Source organism: Phodopus roborovskii, unplaced genomic scaffold (assembly GCF_943737965.1).
Source record: "Phodopus roborovskii unplaced genomic scaffold, PHOROB, whole genome shotgun sequence".
Lineage (NCBI taxonomy): Eukaryota > Metazoa > Chordata > Mammalia > Rodentia > Cricetidae > Phodopus > Phodopus roborovskii.
In genome coordinates this window covers 25,487,423-25,507,383 of record NW_026126540.1, presented here as the reverse complement: position 1 = coordinate 25,507,383, position 19,961 = coordinate 25,487,423, and the positions used below count along the sequence as shown (strand labels likewise).

The window sequence follows — 19,961 nt, the reverse complement described above, 5'->3', positions numbered from 1 at the left end:
TTTTTAAAAAGTACCTAGCTGCTGAAGGCCCTAGTGATTGGTATCTGTGGGGCACTGCTGAGGTGCACCTTGGTTATGCAGTAGTCTATGTCTCTCCTGACAGAACTTCACAGAATGGTTTGGGGTTTTGTTTGCTTGTTTTGTTTTGCTTTTTGTTTGTTTGGAGACACCGAATTATTTTATAGTTTATCATGTTCTGTTTTGTAGAATTATCTCAAGAGGCATTCTAGTGGCTGTGGTGTAGTTCAGCAGTGTAATTCATGCTTAGCATGCTTGGGACCCTGGATTCAGCCTCAGTGTAAAACACCATCTTAGATTGACTAGTGTTGTAATTATAGTAATAATCCATTGCATCTTATGCATCTTTACTTTTAAATATATTTGAAGCCTTTGAAAATTTTATAATGCTTACAATGTACTTAGATCATAATATCCCTACTCTCCCTAACGTTTTTCAGATCCATCCCTTACCCTGTCTCAAGTGCATGTCCTTTTTTAAAAGTTTTTCATTAAAAATAATGGCCCACTGAGTTCAATTTGTTTTTATATTGAGAAAATTCTTTCATATATTATTTTCTGATTACACTTCCCCTCTCTACCTGCTCCAGATCCTCCTACCTTCCCACTCACATAACTCCATGCTCTTTCTTTCTCTAAAAAACAAACAAAAAACCAAACCCCTTAAAATAAGCACAACCCCACCAACAAAATCACAAAAGTAGTAGAAGCCAAAATATATAAACAAAAGACCAAGAAGACAAAAAAATTGCCCAAATGAAGCAATAGGAGACAAAAAGTCTACAAAATTAACATTGATTTTGATTTTTGCTGATCAATGGGCATGGGGCCTATACTGAAACTTAATGTACTTGGTGAAATTCCACTGGAGAAAACTAACTTTTCTTTTGCAGATAGTTCTTGGTTGGGGGTGGATGCCTGTGTCCACTTCCCCCTCTTAGTGCTGGAACTCCCTCTCACTTTAACCTGTATAAGCTCTGGGCTTGTTGCCACAGTTCTCTGTGAATTCATACATATGTCAATCTTATTGTGCCTGAAGAGCACTGTTTCCTTGGAGTCATCCCCTCTAGCTCTTACCATCTTTCCTGCTCCTCTGTATAATTTGCTGAGCCCTGGGAAGAAGGGTTTGCTGAAAACATTTCAGTTAGGATCAAGTGCTCCAAATCTCTTACTCTCTTCAGTGTCCAGTTGTGGGTCTCTGTGTTAATTCCTGTCTACTGCAGGAAGAAACTTCTCTGGTGATGGCTGAGTGAGATACTGCTCTATGAGTTTAGCAGAATGTCATTAGGAGTCATTTTATTGCTGTGTTCTGTAAGGAGTGTTCTGCAAGGAGTAAGGTTTTTTTGTCCACCGACTGGTCTTGTCCTGCCTCCACGCCAGCCCCAAATAACACACAGAGACTCTGTATTTGATATAATGCTGTTGGCCAGGTACTAGTTTCTTATCAGCTAGTTCTGTCTTAATTATTAACCCATTTCTATGTATTTCCACATGGTCTTACCGAGAGCGGAGAAACGGTGGTTCTCTTTTCTTCAGACTCTCCATCTTGACCCCCCTCTGGGATGGTGGTCAGCTCTGGAACACTATCGTAGCTGTTGTGCAGGTTTTATGCTGTGTGCCTTGAGACAATCCAAACCAGCTTCTTCAGATCAGGTTTGCAGCATTCAGGAAAAGAATACTCTGCTAGGCATTTAGAAACCAATTCCCTCCAATAAAAGAATTTCTAGTAGCTGATCTTCAAATGTTTTTTACAAGAAGGAGGATTTCTAGCAATTCAACAGATTTTAATGTTTCTACTTCCAAATTGAGAAGGCACAGAGCTAATACAGATGGTTTTGCTTTTGAAAAGACAAGCCGGCAGCTGCAAGCTTTCAGTTGGGCTTCTAGCTTATGGAGGCTCAGTGTTTCCTTCCTTTCTGAAATATGACAAAATAAAATTGCATGGTATAAGTGCAAAAAGTTTAAGGCAGTAGTAGCTTCCAACTCGTAGTGCAATTTCTCTGAGATTATCTTCTCCATGCGTTCAATGTCGGAAGCTGTGCATTTACACTGACTGATCCAGATCATATCATGAGTGGGTGGGGCGTTGCACTCTTCTTCCACCATTCCAACTCCCAACAAAAAGCAGCAGACTCCAATGCAAGGCAAATGCTTCGGCTTCACCTTCATAAGAGCCAAGAATCTATCCAAAATATTGACAGCCAGAACAAAAGTTTCAGTGCAAGATCCAAAAAAGTTAGTTAAACTTCTTAAATCTTGTACTTTGGCATTTTTCAGTCTTGAACATGAAGTGTTATCATTCTCTGGGGTAGCCTCCATCAAGCTCAGCCCTTTTTCTTGAGGTTGGAATCTCTGTTTTTGTTCCAGGTAGAAGTTCAACAATCCGAGAAGCTGAAACCCTTAAGAAAATGATTTGGATCCTTCCACACATTGTAAGAAAAACACCTATTTCTGGAGTTCCTACATTCTACACTGATGCAAACAAATCAGGTAAGGCAGGATGTAAATCAGGAAAAATAAGTAAAGTAGTTCAAAGCCCTTACAATTCTGTACAAAAGGCAGAATTGTATGCCATTCTCATGGTACTTATGGATTTTACAAAACCCCTCAATATAGTTACTGACTCTCAATACGCAGAGAGAGTCGTCTTACACATTGAAACTGCAGAATTTATTCCTGCCAATAAGGAATTAACTTCACTGTTTATACAGCTACAACATACTATCAGAAAGAGGACTCATCCTATATATATTACACACATCAGATCCCATACGGGTCTGCCAGGTCCTCTAGCACAAAGCAATGATGAAATTGATTGGTTATTAATAGGAAGTATGCTAGAAGCCTCGAGTTTCATAAGAAACACCATATGAACAGCAAAGGTTTAAGAAAGGATTTTCCTATCACTTGGCAACAAGCTAAGGAAATAGTAAGAAAATGTCCTACTTGTTCATTCTATAACCAAACTCCTTTACCAAAAGGCAGTAACCCTAAAGGTATAAATAGAAATGAAATATGGCAAATGGATGTGTTTCACTTTGCAGAATTTGAAAAATTAAAATACATGCATCATACTATAGATACATTTTCAGGGTTTCAATGGGCTACTGCTCTGAGCGCTAAAAAGGCTGATTACCTATTAGAGGTAATGGCCATTATGGGCATACCTGCACAAATAAAAACTGACAATGTCCAGCATATGTCTCCAGCAAATTGAAACAGTTTTTTGAATATTATAACATAAAAAACATAACGGGTATACCACACAATCCTACAGGACAAGCAGTGATTGAGAGATCCAATCGTACTTTAAAAGAAATGCTCCATAAACAGGCAGGAGGAACCAAGACACCCAAACACAGATTACATAATGCTTTATTAACATTAAACTTTCTTAATGCTGATGTAAAAGGAAAAACAGCTACAGAAAGACACTGAACAATAGAAAAAATTCTGAACTAAATCAGCCGGTGTACTTCAAGGATGTACTGACCTCAGAATGGAAAGCAGGATATGTGTTACGTTGGGGTAGGGGTTTTGCATTTGTATCTACAGGAGAAGAAAAACTATGGATACCATCTAAGTTAATCAAGATCCGAGCTGAACAAGAGAAACATCTTAATGAAGAGAAATGACAAGTCATCCAACAAATTAGGTCCCATGAGATGTGCAGAGACCTCTCAAAGGTAGGGGAAGTGTTATGTTCTTGTTCTTACAGGAAAACAGAGAAAACCTATCTTCAAACAGCCAAAAGACACTGAACATGTAGTTACCTACAGAAGAGAAGACAGCTCTCCAGAAACAATCACTTAATGAAGAGGAATCTGATTTATGGTAAAAATATTTAATTCTAGTAAACTATTTCTATACAGAAATCTATTTCTCTTTACTATCTTGTATTCCTATAGTCCCAATTTATGTAAACCAATGCTGGCTTTGGAGTTGGAATTGGCTTTCCTTCTTTAAATTCAAGCATGTTGTTAAGATTAAATTCATGGTTTCTGTCTTAAATCAACAAGCCAATTGATGTAAGGCAGAAGATAACAAAATCTGGGGACTTGTTTGCTTATACTCAATTTTCTCTATGAAATCCTAATTTTCTCATATACATTTTAATGCTTATTGTTGCCTTTTCCTAATGCATACCTTAAAAACTTAAAAATTTTACTGTAATATCAATGTTTAAGTTTTCCACAAGGAATACTAACAATTCCTAACAGCAATCTTTGAACTTTCCAGAAAGAAGATGGGGCCCCACGTCGTCATTTCCACTTGACTCAACCTGATGCATCTGGACTACAAACATCACCCTAAAACCGGTTTAAGACTGTTTTGTTTGAGACAACTCATGATTAGCTAGCTGTAATGGTGCACCTTCTTATTACACCCTGGCCAGAGTTTCAAATTGAACAGCAGTCAAGCATTTTCTGTCACACAGTGACTAGCTACATATGTCACAGTCAGTTCTGTTGAGAAATTTGGTTGCTAAAAATTTTCTTCCCACAGGATCCCATGGAGCAATCATCATCCCATTTCAGCAGGAAGTAACCTCTTTCCTACCCTTAGAGTTTGGGGATAATATTCATCTTCTTTGGGTTGGTTTTAGTTACTTAGGGCTGAGTATGGAAGGTGATGCTTAGACTTGGGTTTATCATTTAGACAGGAATAGGGTATGGTTGGGAAAAGTATGGTTTAGATGTGATATAGGTAGATTGGCCTGTCTTCTTGTGAATTATTGAGTAAGAGTGAGATAATAGTATTGTACAGCTTACATTGTTATATATTCTTATTTGTGGTAAGCTATATAAAATTAAGTTTATATTCCCTTCCTGGAAGAATTGTATATTATATTATATTATGTTATATTGTGTGAAATCTTTCTACTTATGATGTTTTATGAACATTATTCTTACCATATTTTATGTATGTATACTTTTACTTATGTTCAAGACATTTCATATATTGATACAATTTATGCACATTTATTCTTGCCATAGTCTATGTATGTATACTTTTCTTGTATTCAAGACGTTTTGTATATTGATACAATTTAGGATATTTATCATGCTGCCCTTTGTAATTCTACCTCTTATCTAGACATTTCTACTCTAACTCTATTTTAGGGATTTATATGTATGTATATGTACATAGTTATATTGTTTAGGTATTTGTCCCTGCCTTACTCAGGGAAGTTTCATTCAGTTTTTTAGCTAAGTTTCTGAGTCGTACAGATTATCTTCACTCATGTTTCCTTTACCTATGAGATTAGTCAGACATAGAATCTTAATCTTCAATCACTTCATAGACATGCAGAACATGGCATTTAAATGTTTTAATATTAGTACTCCGTTGACATGAGACACTGTTGCTCCTGACAGCACCGTGCACTTTCCCGAAAATATGTTGGACACTGTTGTTGCTCCTGCTGGAGTTCAATCTCGCCTCAGCTAATGGCCTGTTGGGCAAAGAATTGCCCCCACCTTGACCACTGATTTGGACATGCAGTCCTATGTGCTTGCAGGAGACAAATTTAGAAGACTGCTGGACCTTGCCAAGTCAGGGTAAGACAGCCATTCTACTTCCCTGCTGTTGTGGTCTGTCAAGTACTCTTGGCCTTAGCCAAAACTGGGTGTACCAGCATTGCTGTGAGACCTTGGGTGACTGTCCAGGTAGCCTGCTGTTTCTCTCCTCGCTACACCATTTGGAAGTTGCCTAGCCATACTTCCCGTCTACCCTAGTATAGTTATTTTCCTTCTCAGGTCTTGATGAGGTTGGAGATTAAACTATCACAACTATTATTCTCTCTTTCTAGTTGGATATATTAGGTACTAGACCTAAGTTTTCCAGCTTAGGACAACTCTGTTGTAAACTCCATTTTGCCTTCATCCTAGGACTAGATATGTAGGTCGTTTTGTTCTCGATTTTCCTTTTCTTAGAGCACCCTTGTTATTCACTGTTTTGTATAGTTTTGTATAAAGCCTAAATCTTTTCTTTAGACTAAAAGGGGAATTGTAGTGGGATATTCACTTTGTCTCCTTCTGCGGCACTGACCACACCCATTGGGGGGTGGGGCCAGGGGCGGAAGTGACCTGGGGAACTAGGTCGGAGGAGGGTGGGAGAGAGCTCTCTTGAGAGCTGCATGGGGACAGGAGGACATGTGGAGGAATTCTTGAAAGCAGGAACTTGTTAACTTGTTGGTGTTCACCTGTCTATGTTGTGAGTTATTTCTCCCTAAATAAACATCTGTTCGGCCTAATTGTTTATCCTGATCCTTATTAAACCGCGATAGTGTTCCTTTAGCAGAACAATAGTATTTGGTTTTTCTCTAGCTCCTTAACCTGTCTAGTCTCAGTTCTTGGCCACCCTAGCTGTGTCAGGCCTGGGCTCCATCTCATGGAGTTGGCCTCAAATCCAATCATAGTGGTGTAGATTGGGACTTCATAGAGAACCACTTCTCTGGGGGAAGTGGCTCCTGGCACATGTTTCATGGCTGGGATTGGGCAGGATGACAAGCTCGGCCATCTATCCACAGGCATGGCTGGGAGTTGGGTACAGAAGCTGAGCATTCTGAAGATGACGCATTCTTTGAATTAAAGGAAGGTAGTGAAGGGATCTGAAGGTTGACACACCAGCTGAGGACTGACTTAAAAAGTACATAGTCTTAGGGTTCTGGCTAGAAGGCATGTATTTCTCCCTGAAGTTCCAAAGAATTCCCAAGCCAACAGCTGTGTCTGGCCCCTTGTCACCACCTATTTATAATTTTGTTCCCTCACTGCTGGAAGATTTCTTGTGGGTAGACTAGTGGAGAGTGGAAACCAGAGGACTACAACGGTGGCTGAGGACAGTGATCTTGGCTCATTGTTACAAGAAGTTCGAGGAGAGTAAGAGTGATGTACAGATAGATTCTTTTCTATAGACTGCATTCTGTAGTGATACATTATTTATGAATTATTAAAGCTTGACTGAGGATTCAGAAAAGCAAAGTCAGCCATAAACTATAGAAGCCAGATACACACCTTTAGTCCCAGCAGCCAGAAGTTAGGAGGTAGTGGTACACACCTTTAATCCTAGGACTCAGGGTTAAGAAAGAGGTAGAGAGATTTCTATGAGTTCAAGCCCTCCCAGATCTATTCAATTATAGCTCACACCTTTAATCCCAGCATTAGGGAAGGGGTATAAGCCAGAAGCAAGGTCTCAGAGAGGCATTTGTTCTCCAGCCACACTAAGGAGAGGCAGCAGTTTGAGACTTGGTGAAGAGCCGGTGTATGAATCAGCCCTTTCAGCCTGAGCTAGACTTGAGAGATAGTGGCCAGCTGCTTTGCTTTTCTGATATTCAACTTGAAGTTTGAACCCCAATATCAACCTCTGTATCTTTTTTTAATTTGTGTTACAACATTCTGTCTCAGTCTGGGTGCTGTCTGCTTTCCTCCCTCTCCCCTCTCTCTCTCCCCCTTCCTTCTTCCTACCCTTCCTCTTTTTCCCAATTTCCTTCTCTAAAATATATGACATATCCTGACAAGCAAATAAGTTAATGTGTAATGCATTTAAAAAGATGTGCAGATACTTGGATCCATCAGTTAAAGGTAGCAGTGGACAAATACACCCGAGCCTTGTCAAGATCTGCTAAGGACAAAGTGGTTTCCTGTTATCACCTTGACCCAACATGCAACACAATATTTTTTTCTCACCAATGGGGTAGCTGTAGTAAAATAGAAAATTAAATGTTTGGGATTTGAGTTCAAGGACTCCCACTCATTAGCTCTGTAAATTAGAGGGAAAAAAATCACCTAACAGAAAGATAGACAAACAAACAAACAAACAAACAAACAAACATGTATAAGGCAGCTGGTGGCTTGCTGACCTATCTAGTCACAGAGCTGCTGTTTCAGGAGTGACTCTATCTCAAAAAATAAAAAGGAGAGCAATAGAGGGAGACGCCCAACATTGAACTCTGGCTTTCACATGTACATGTATAGCATGTTTCTCCAACACACTTGTGTGAACACATAGGTGCACGAATTCTAGAATGCACACACACACACAAAGGTAGGGGGGATTTTCATTAAGTAAAAATGTACAGTATAGAAACATCTAGAGAAAAAAGGGTTGTCAAAGATAATTACTGTCTGTATTTTGCTTAATACATGTGATAAAATATACGAGTGTGACTATCTACTGGATCCTGGCTTCAACAAGTGACTGACAGCAGAACACTCACAACTACCTCACAAGTGACAGAAATGAAGTGTCTCAGGCCTCACCTAGACTTAGAGATCTGCATCTACCTCTGGCAGGACCAAACCAGCATGTCAGTGAGCTCTGATGTGTTCCACGGATCATGCTGAAAGAATTTAGGGCAGAGGCATTGCTGTCTGACGGGAGCTAGGTGGGAGGGGGCGGGGGGAGTGTGGGAGGGGGGGGCTTGTAAACAAAACAAACAGCAACAGAAACCCAAGGTAAACATAGGATAATATGAGAGATTATGTGGGATTGGGAGAAACAGAGAAGAGAGAAGGGAAGAAGAGCTTGTTGGTTGCAGACAAGCTTTCGAGTCAGATTCAGACTGACTTGACCTTGCATCTTACTTTACTGTGAGACCTGGAGAAAACCCTAACTCCTGGTGCCTCTGTTTCCCCATTTGCAAACAGTTGTTAATGGTGAAATTGTACTATAAGACTGCTAAGAGGAGTAACAGATAAAGATAGAAAGTTCCTCTGCTGTCCTGTGAATGATCAGTAAGTTATTGGCAATCATTACTACCATTAATATCAACAGGAAGCATGCAGCTATACATTACACTCTTAAGTTTCTGTGATGAAAATAAAAGGGGTCAGAAAATGTGAAAGCAACCAGCCAGGGGGCTGGGGAGATGGCTCTGTGGTTAAGAGCACTCTTCCAGAGGACCTGCACCCTCATGGCTCATTTCTAGGGGATCTGATGTGCTTTTCTGGCATCTATCTGCAGGTTCTGCATATATACAGTGAGAGCACATACATGCAAGCGAAATACCCATGTACACAAAATAAAAATAATGAGAAATCAATACTCAGTCAACAAATTGTGTCTATTTTATCACCATTTGTTCAATTAAAAAAGAAAGAGGTGACTCAGAACTTGCCCACTATCACACAACCAATGGGATGGGTGGCCGGCTTTGTAGGATGTGAGGAAGAGAGCTGCCTGGTATTGTGGGGTTGTGGGAATAATGATGCGGTCTATGCTCTGTCCACAGTCACTCCCCTGGCTCTGCTAATTTAGGATGATAAAGGCTAAGAACTGGCAGTTGGTTCCTGGGGAAAGGGATTCTGACTCTGGAAGAAGGACACAGCGGGGAGCCAGCATTAACCAGCTTACAACTTCTGCTGTGGTATTATTTAACCTTTTCCAGGTACACACTAGGATTCTTCCTGTGCTGAAAATGAATCAACCTCATGGACTTGCAATATTCCTGAGTCCTTATCCTTTCTGTTTGTTTTTCTGCATTCCTACTGGAAAGCATGGTGATTTCTAGGTGAGGTGTCATGACTTAGCTGCCACTAAGCTGATGGAAGGAAAGGCAGTGACTCTGGAACAAGGACATTTCTTATCTTTGGTTTTCAACTGAGGAGGCTGTGCAGGCTAGCTGACTCTCCTTTCTCCCTCATCTGGCTGTGCTCCCAGGCTGCTGAAGTCATTCAGAAGGCCATTCCTAGCCAGTGCAGACTTGCCTCTCCCTCCCAACATTCCTCTTTGACTGTGGCCATCCTTCATGGTGATAGGGAGAGGCTTATAAGATTAAAAAGAGTCACAGTCAAAGTATGCATGACATACTTTGACAGTTACTACTCAGGTGTGGTCCTCTTCCCATCCTTTCTCTCACCCTTCCTAGGCAGTACAAAAGGTTCTTGTGAGGTGAGCAGCTATGACAAGTTACTCAGGTCTTCCTGGGGCTCAGTGGGGGAGGAGAAGTCCTCTCCTTATCACTAGAGCTGGGGCATGAACTTGTGGTGGAACACTCAGTTCAGGAGCCTTTATATATTTGCGTAATGATTTAACTTATATCATCTTTAGTTGTTTCTTTTTTCTTCATGTATTATTTTCTATGCATTTGAATCTTTGCTCTTTGAGTCGTGTGTGTGTGTGTGTGTGTGTGTGTGTGTGTGTGTGTGTTACAATCCTTTCAGATTGTTCTCTCTGGTGGTGGTGAGCATCTCCTACTTGGCAGGTCAGCAAGGTGGTATTGAAGTTCATAGAGTTCACTGCCCTGCACAAGTGTTGTCTTTTCTCCCCCAGGTACCTGCCTAGAAGAAAGGGGCTTTCTTTATCCTGATTCTAGATAAAAGTCTCACCATCATTTCCCAAATCTTAACATTGTCTACAGATCTTTGCTTAAACTTGGGGTGTGATGATTTCTTGGATGTGACATCAAAAGAATAAAACAAAAAATTAAATACTCCTTCAATATCAAACACTTTTGTGCTTCAAAGAAAATTATTTGGCTAGACATGGTGGCACAGTTCCAAACACTTGGGAGGCTGAAGCAGGAAGACCTCAAGTCCAAGACCAATGTAATCTGCACTGAGATACACTGCCTCAACATAAAACCAAAACAACAACAACAAATTCTCTTGCAATAAGAGTGTAGCACCAAGAGCCTGGGCTCAGAGCAAGATGCCATAGATCCTTTTAAGAAAATTTCAGACAAGTCAAACATGGGAGAATTCCTAGCTTCAGTTAGGTCAGTTGAAGAGGAAAGGATACAGGAGAAAATCCTGCCAACCACAGGGATGATTGAGCAGGCTAAGAGGAATGAAATGTCCAAAAATCCTAGACTAGAGATTCCTCGCTTCATCATCTCCATTGGACTTGAGCCTTAAGCTTCACTGTGAACACAGTAAAACATACCCTGTGGCTAAAGAAGAGGAAGAGAAGGAGGAGGAGGAGAAGAAGAAGGAGAAGTTGTTGTAGTAAAGGAAACCCCATAGAATAGGGGGAAATATTTTCAAATCACATCTTTTATGAGTTCAATATCCTGAATATGCAAATAACACTCCTTTTTTATGCCAAAAAGGGTGTGAGGGAGTTTGTTTCTCAATAACAACAAACTCTTGATTTAAAAAATGAGTAGAGTGGGTTCTGGAGTCATAGCTCAATGACAAATCTCTTTCCTAATATTTTGAGGTTCTAAATTCATCCTTTAGACATAAAGAAAGGACTCAAACAGACATTGTCCAAAGAAGATATATAATGCAGACTAAAACCACAATGAGGTGATGTTTATTATTTGAAGAAAAAAAAAGCAGATGTTGTTAAAGATATGGAAAATTGTAACATGTGCATTGTTGGTTGTAGTGTCAAACAGTCTAGGTACCAAGGAAGACGTTATTAGTTGCTTTTGTTGCTGTAATAAAAAAAAAATACCATGACCAAAAGCAACTTATAGATAAAAGCATTGATTTTGGTTTATGGCTCCAGAAGGTAAAACTCAGCATGGCAGGGAGGCATGGCAGCAGGTGCAAGGAGCTGACAGACTACATTTCCTCCTTGATTTTCTTGCTCCAGCAAGCCTGCAGCATCTTCTATCAGCTTCATAACCTTCCCAAAGATTGCCACCAACAGGGAACCAAGTACAATGCATGGGGGACATTTTTCATTCAAACTACCACATATCAGTCCATGGTTCTCATAGGCTCATGCCCATATCATAATGTACAGTGTATTTAGTCCAATTTTCAAAGTCTCCAGGATAGTCAGCAATTTCAAACCTTCATTAAAAGTTCAAAATCTCTTTTGAAACTCAAGGCAATCTCTTTACTGTGACCTTCTAAAAACAAAAACAAAACAAATTGCATACTTCCAACATATAATGACACATAATATACTTTTCAGTTAAAGGGAGAAGGAAGGAGGCATAGTTGGGGGATACTGGGCCAAAGCAAGATTGACACTCAGCAGGGCATATACCAAATCCTGTAGCTCTCTATGTCTAATGTCTGGGACTTTAGTTTCAAAGAGCTTAGATTGCTGTTTCCTCAGGCTTTACTGCCTGCAATCTCTCTCTCTTTTGACCTTGTCCTACTCTCTGCATATAGCTCTCTTTTATAAATATCTTACAGCTCTGACATCTCTAACATCTGGGGGATCTCTGCTTCAACCAAGGCTTCATTTTACAGCTTCACAAATTGGCCTTTCAAGGTCTCACATAGATTCCATCCCAGCCACATATTTCTTGGCCTTAGTGATTCTCTGAAACCGTGGAAGAAGGATCCATGGCTCCTTTACTTTTGCATTTGTTAGTATCCCATGGTTGATATAAGTATGGCTGCCAACTTAAGATGGGCCATCACTCCCTTTGACTATATTAGCAGCAACTTTCATGTGTTGAAGCAAATGTTTTCTAGGAGAAAGCAACTCTTTTGAATTCTCCTTTCACAAGTTGAAAGCTTCCCTGGATAGAGTCTTGCCCTGAGGGTACTCGTCCCATTGTTCCAGGAAAGAACTAGTGGCCTCTCCTTAGTGGTACCAATCTCCTTAACAATTACATTCTCTCTTTCCTCACTTGCCTTGACTATATTAATCTTCTTAGTGCTCTTTTTCTCTCCAAATTGTGCATTGTAAAAAAATTTCTTTGTGTCCTACTTGCTCTTTTTTCATCGTAGACCTACGTGAGTTATCAGTAATAACCATTCCAAGGACTCAATGTTATTCTGGCTTAAAATTTCCTCTGCCAAAGAAACTCGTTTATTTCTTTAAAGTTTAGCCCCAGGCTAGTTCTTACGATACAGGCAGAAGGAAGCTAGATTCTTTGCCAGACGCTTGAGTCCTAGTTCATAATACAGTCTTTGTTTTCTCTGGAACTTCTTGAGTCAGGCCTCTGCAGTCCCCAGTAGTCTGAGCACTACTGTCTTCCAGGATCCTACTAGAATGGCATGTTAAATTCTGCTTGCAGCATTTAATGGTTCTTCCTATCTGAAGTTCCAAAGTCTTCCACATCCCTCAAAACAAGACAAGACAAAACAAAACAATAACAAACACAGTCAGGTTTCTCACAAGCAATTCCCCATTTCTGGAACCAACTTTCACATTAGTTACTTTTTTGCTGTTGTGATAAAATATCATAAGCAGAAGCAACTTTAAAAAAAGGTTTTATTTTGGTTTATAGACCAGAGGGTTAGAGTCCGTAATGGTAGAGACAGCATGGTAGCAGTAACAAAGCAAAAGGCTCCCTGATCATATTGCATCAGCACATCGAGAAATGGAGAGATCAAACTGGAACTGAGGTGGTGTTATAAACTCTCAAAGCCTGCCCCTTGTGATATACTTCCCCCAGCAAGACTCCTCGTCCTAAAAGTTGCACGTCATCCCTAAACATCACTATGAGTTGGGGACCAAGTGTTCAAATACATAAGTTTATGGAAATATTTCTCATCTAAACCATCACTAGGGGGGAAAGGTCAGCATTCACTTGTATGTGCTCACACACATCACATGCATGTACATTGATGTATAGGCAAACATCCATGTGTAGAAAAGTATCTTTATGTGGGGTGTCCTACAGTGCCTCTTGAATCTGCTAGCAAGAAAACCATTATCGCATGTAACCACCAAGGCTTTGGACCAGAACTGAAAACCAAAATAAACCTGTTCTTTATAAGTCACTTGGGCTGTGACATGTTATTGACAACATAAAAGGATCAATACAGCTAAAGAGATGAAACTGTCCTGGTGAAAGCAGAAAGTGAGGCTGGAGAAATAAGGCAGGAGTAGATGTCAAAAGCTCTTGGATGTCCCAACAAGGACAGACTGTATTCTGTATTCTAAGAGAATCAAGACCTGATCAGCAATACAGTTACCATCTGTGAATTTATCTTTAAATAATGTCCCCTTCAGTCAAGGGTGGCAAAAAAAAAAAAAAAAAAAAAAAAAAAAAGTGTGAAGTAAAAGGGGTCAGGGAGCTGAGCGAGAGAGCTTCCTGACACATGGCAAAGGCCTTCTTCTCTGAAGAGTAGGGACCCAGGAACTGGCTTGGTTAATATGTTGAATGGTTAGCTCAGAAAGGTTTAACTGAATGTTCATAAAATTGTAATATAAGGGGATAACTTAAACACTTGTACATTTACCAGTATTTGCTGTATTAGCTTTCTGGCATAAATCAAACATACAGTGATTTTCAGTTACATTATTTATATTTATTTACTTATTTATAGACAGGCAAACAGTAGGTATTTAGCATTCTTTCTTCTTCTTCCTCTCCTTCTTCACTTGGAAAACTACCTAAATTAATGACCCTTCCAGTTTTTTTGTTTTTATATGTTTGTTTTGTTTTGTGTTTTTGTTTTAAGAAAGAGTCTTTCCTTATGTGGCCCTGACTGGCCTGGAATTTGCTATGTAGACCAGGATGGCCTCCAACTCAGAGACCTGCCTCTGCCTCCTCTGTGCTGTGACTAAAGCTGTGTGCCTCCATGTCCCACTAGTTCTCCATTTTTATGACTTGCTTTTCCCCACTTGGCTTCATCACCACACCTTCATCAACCACAAGAATCTTCAGTGGCTCTGTCTCATCAGGTCTTGGAGAAGAATTCAGTTTGGTTTTAATAAAGACAACAGAGCCAGGCAAGACAGAGATGGGGGAGAAGAACTGCCGACTAGAGGCCAGCCTGGGCTACACAGGAAGCAAACAAAACCAGAAGCCACTTTTAATATTTATTTTTATTTGTATGTGTATGTGAATTTAACTGAAGGTGCCCGTGGAAGCTAGAAGAGTGGACTCTCTGTGGAGCTATAGTTACAGGCAGTTGTGAGCCACCATGTGGGTGCTGGGAATCAACCTCAGAGCCTCTGAAAGAGCAACACATCTGCGGTTAACTACTGAGCCATCTTTCCAGCCCCCAGGAACTGTTTTTAAGAATTAGGGAATATTTAATTAAGTTTCATGTAATAAGAACAAGTACAAAGGATTTAAACAGATTTGAGACCAATAACAAATGCACTCTAAATAAAATTTCAATTGTTCATGTATAGGAGGTGTGGGTGGGTGTGTATACCTGCCAAGCTTGATGTGTCCATATTTTTAGACAGAAGGAATGATGGTTAAATATGTCAGAGAAGAGTCAAAAACAAAGTAGTGAGGGTGCAGAGAAGGAATAAGCATGCACATGGGAAGAAATGACCACTTAGGCTGGGACATGAAGGGTTAGAGTAATGTGGTTAAGGTGGGAACAGGCCTCATGAAGGGGAAAGGAAGAATAGCACTTGGAGTGAAGTATACAAGCTCAATGTGCTGGAACTTAGTGGGATGGGAGCAGGATATAGGAGGCAAGAAAGGCAAGAGGTGGCATGCCAAGGGGAGTGGCCGGTACCTGGCCCTACACACCCAAAAGCACTGCCGAGCCTCCTAAGGCCTTCAGCTAGACAGCACCCTGGTGAGATGCTGCAAGGGAAAGCTGGAGCAGGGGCCAGTTAGGAAGCCACTGCCTTATCAGGTGAGAGGCAGTGGCCTGGGCCAGTGTGAAATCAAGAGGTAATCTAAGAGAATTGAACAGGCTTGAGGATCTGATGGGGAAGTAAGATATGGGGGAAAAGAATTCAAAGCTGATTTCCATGTTCTTGGGTAGGACCACTATGTGTCATTGCCCGAGATGGGGCCAGTGGAGGTGATAGGCTGCAGGTGGGGAAGACAGTAAATTCATCCCAGGATATGATGAACCTAAGAGCATGAGGTTCCTAAGAGTGAGAATCTTCTTTGCCTTTTTATTACTCCATGGGAGATACTATGAACAGCACCCTAGCATTCAAATTAATATTTGCTTGATCCATAAATACACAAAATGAATGCTCTGTTATGTGCACTTTCCCACAAGCCTGGTCCCAGAGCCGCATCAGTCCCAAAATAACACACAGAGAAGCTGTATTTAGTTGTAAAGCTGTTGGCCAATGGCTAGAGCATCTTATTGGCTAACTCTATCTTAAATATTAAACCATTTCTATCAATTTAAGTGTTTCCACATGGTCTTATCTTACTGGAGAGAGGGTCCAGACTTCTCATGTCCTACATCTTGACTCCTCTGTACTACATCTCCCAGAATCCTCCCTGTATCCTATCTTGCTTCCCTATTGGCCAACAGGGCTTTATTCATTAATCAGTAAGAGAAACATATATACAGAATGACATCTTCTATCATCTCTTTTTTTTGCTCCTGACAGCACCAAGCTATTCCCGAGAAAATGTTGGGCACTGATGTCACTCCTCTGGAATTCATTCTCTCCTCAGTTAATGGACTCTTGGGTAAAGAACCTCCCCCACCTCAGCCAGCCTTTCTATCTCCCTGTTTCTTGTTGGTCAGTCAGATACTCTAGGCCTTAGCCAAAGATGGCTGCCCCTATGCTGCTGTGAGACTTTGGGTGACTGTCCAGGTAGCCTGCTGTTTATGTCTTCATTGCATCTTGTGGAAGCTGCTTACCTGCACTTCCTGCCTACCCTAGTATCGTTATCCTCCTTCTCAGGTCTTTGATGAGGTTGAAGATTAGACTGTCACAATTATTGTTCTCTCTCTTCCTAGATAGAAATGTTAGATACAAGACTTATCCTTCCAGCTTAGGACAGCTCCATAGTAATCTCTGCTGTGCCTTCACTCTAGGACTGGATATGTAGTTCTTGCCATTTGCTCTTATTATTTCACTGGCAATAGGCCTTAAGTGTGTATGTTCTTATTTTCCTTCTCCTTGAGCATATTTATGTATCAAGCCCAAATCTTTTCTTTAGATTAAAAGAGGAATTGTAGTGAGATATCCACCCCGCCCACGCCTGTTCTACTGACCATGCCCACTGGGGCATGGAGACAGTGTGGGTGTGACCAGTGAAGTCTAGATCTGGGATACTCTCTTAGTTCCGAGTCAGAGACAGAGAAGATCTGAGGACATCCTTGGAGCAGGAACCCTCAGTGGTGATCTGTTTCTTGTGTAAGTGAATTCTCCCTGAATAAACCTCAATCAGCCTGTATTGTGTCCCAGAACCTTATTACCTGCTTTAAAGCTCCTTGAATTGTTTTATGTAAAGGGGTCTAGGAGGCTGTTTTGAAGCTCAGGTGGCAGAACCAGGTAAGGAGATACGAGTGTCCCTGGTACCTAGACCTTTGGCATGCTCAGCACTCCATTATCCTGAACTCATCAGCTCTGCCAAACCAACCCCTCCTCCTAGCATCTCTCTACCATACATTTCCTTTTCAGGGAGCAGGCACTCCATAAGGGTTTAGTGTTGGATTTTCAGTTAACATCTTGACAATAATTGGTCTTACTTCTTACCAGAATCCGGTGTCACCTGGCAAGTAAAGATCCCTCAGTCTCCTTGAACCCTGATGTCTCAAATGGGAGCCACTGATTTCTTGTAGGATAGCCAACAGAAGGTATAAAGTTAATATGCTTGGTACTTTTCTATCTCTTCACTGGGGGTAATAGTATGGTTTTGCTATAGCTGTTTTATAAATACAGGGTGCACCTTCCAAAGGAATATGGAGACCTTTATGGGTTACAGACAACTCCCCCTTTATGTCCCACAAACCATTAAAGAAGTCCTTCAGAGGAAGCCATACTTACACCTAAAAAGCATGGTACTTGTCAGCTGGAGGCACTGACTCTTTTTGTACCTTCATAGGCTAAAACAACCTCACAAACAATCTGGTCCATTTTGCTTAACTCCTCAGGAAGGACAATGCACTACTGTAACCTGTTTCTCTCTCCTTCTTTCTCTCTAAACTGCTATCTGCTGGCTCCTTGTCATCCATCCAGGCTTTCTCCATGCAGCTTTCAGGAGGGCTGGAGACTGAAGACATTATACCAGCTAGAGGCAGTCATAGGTGCGGAAGTCCATACCAAACACAGAGCACTGGCAGATCTTGCCCTGTTCTGTCCCTTTACCTTCTCAGCTCCTTCTCCTCAAATGTCCTCTTCAGCTTGCTTCTTCTATCTTTCATATATCAGTAGTATACTCTGCAGCTACAGTGACATGGCCATCATATCTCCTTCCCAGGACATCTGCCCTCACAGGAACAATCCTTTGTTCTATTTCTCTTCCCCACTAGAAATTAAAGGCAGGACCTTGCCTGTCTGACTTCAGGGCCTATGACATAGACAGCTACTAAGTAAATGAGGACAAAGAATGGCCTCTGACCAGCAACCTTAGAAACATAAGCTGACTCTGGCTATATCATTCAGTGGTCATGATTTTGTGCACATGCAAGACGCATCTTCACTGTTTACTAGCTCGCTTCTGGTAATGACTTCCACTATATTCCTCCTACATGTTACCCTCCCTCACACAAATCTACTGACTCTCAGAATACATTTAAAAAAAAAGACATTGTTTTATTTCTGCTAGCAGAAATGGGCTGCATGTTATAGTAGGTGTGGTGGGCTCAGTGCAGGTGTGGATGGGAGAGGATGTGATGGGTTGATAGCTGGAAGGGAAATGGGAGGGTTAGACACGCTTCTGGGAAGCCATGAGGAAGGACTCATGGCATGCTACAGCTAAGCCACCAATAAGGTTGAGAAACTCTTGGAAATCTAGTTGCCCATCGCTGTTGAGGTCCAGCTTCTTCATCATCCGATCCAAGACACCAGGATCCTTTTGGTTCTACAAAGACAAAGACATCTTTATATTTCACTTTCTATGGTGTTTTCAAATATGCTGCAACATCTTATTTTCGATAGTGTTATAAGGTCCGGGAAAGGGGTTATTAATAGTTCCTTTTTCAACATGAAGTAACAGATTCAAAGAAGGGAAGAGACATGCTTTAGCAGCAGACCTGGACATTAACCTGGTCTTCCTTGCCCCTTGTCCTGTGTTTTTGTGTGACATTAAGGGTTATTAAACCTTATAAAAGTGTGCATGCAAGTCCCACATGTAAACCATATGGAAATGAGTGGTTTCAGGTAGAACATTATAGGTCCTGCCCGAAAGCCTCACCCCCCACCAACCTGAGCCTACACACTATATTTGCATTTAGATTAATTTAGAAAGTTGTTAGCCATATGTCAAGTGAGTAGGATGAGTGTCTGGCACAAACCATGTGACTTCTGGCTACTCTATCAATAGTGTGAAGATGGAATATCACTTCCATCATTGCAGAAAACTTTATTGGACTGCCCGAAAGTCTTTGGGGTAGAGGAATAGAATTTGAAGTGATTCTATTATGGCATATGACATTTCACATGCCATTCCCACTGCCAGGCCATTGGTATGGCTCACATGGAGCTCACCCCAAGATCTAAGGACTCAGCAAGGGCTGAGAAATGGACACTTTGGCCTGGGGTTAGGGAGAAGAAGGCAGCTGCTAATCCTTAATGCTTGGCCATTCTGCCAGGCTCCTGCTTCATTCGGTGAGCAATCAGTGTATGGAAGCCAGGACAGTTACCTTCGTGAAAGCGGCTAGCTCTGTGTTCATGAAGGAGAGGAACTCAGTTTTGGAGAGTTGGCAGCTGTTCCCATCCTTTCCACTGTACTTTTGGAAAACAGCAATCAGGGATTCGATGCATCGCTCAGTCTCTGTGGGTTTGGACATTTTTGCCTTTGGAGAAAAATATGCAGAGCTCAGCATAAACGTATTTTGAGGGTTAGGAAGGCTAGAGAATGGAGAGTGCCAGAGGGTCACAGTGTTTTGTATTTATAGGGGCCAGAAAAGTGACCGCACCACAGACAGCAACGTTCTGTGATCTTTCTCATAGCTCCATTGTACTTGTTCCCAGTGCAATAGAGCATTCCATGTGCATGACGTCTGAAAACATTAGACAGTTCTGATGAGGGAGAAACTCCTCTGATACTCTCACAGTGTGAGCAAATACAAGCATAGCCTGTACACCCCACACACACTTAGACAGTATGAGTAAACACATGCATAGCCTTACACCCCCTACACACACACACACACACACACACACATGCACGCACTTAGACAATGTGAATAAATACA

The 19,961-nt window shown here is 41.2% G+C and overlaps 2 protein-coding genes across 2 annotated transcripts; both read right to left on the bottom strand.

The window, feature by feature from the left end:
* Nucleotides 1–1,574: 1,574 nt before the first annotated feature.
* On the bottom strand, nucleotides 1,575–2,414 carry LOC127232654 (cyclin-G2-like). The gene has a single exon (XM_051198818.1). The coding sequence runs from the start codon at nucleotides 2,335–2,337 to the stop codon at nucleotides 1,756–1,758; it is 582 nt and encodes a 193-aa protein (XP_051054775.1). The 5' UTR covers nucleotides 2,338–2,414; the 3' UTR covers nucleotides 1,575–1,755.
* Nucleotides 2,415–18,332: 15,918 nt separating this feature from the next.
* On the bottom strand, nucleotides 18,333–19,589 carry S100a11 (S100 calcium binding protein A11). Its single transcript, XM_051199063.1, has 2 exons — nucleotides 19,407–19,589; nucleotides 18,333–18,625 (listed from the first exon to the last, which is right to left on the bottom strand). The coding sequence occupies exons 1-2, from the start codon at nucleotides 19,587–19,589 to the stop codon at nucleotides 18,470–18,472; spliced, it is 339 nt and encodes a 112-aa protein (XP_051055020.1). The 3' UTR covers nucleotides 18,333–18,469.
* Nucleotides 19,590–19,961: the final 372 nt, after the last annotated feature.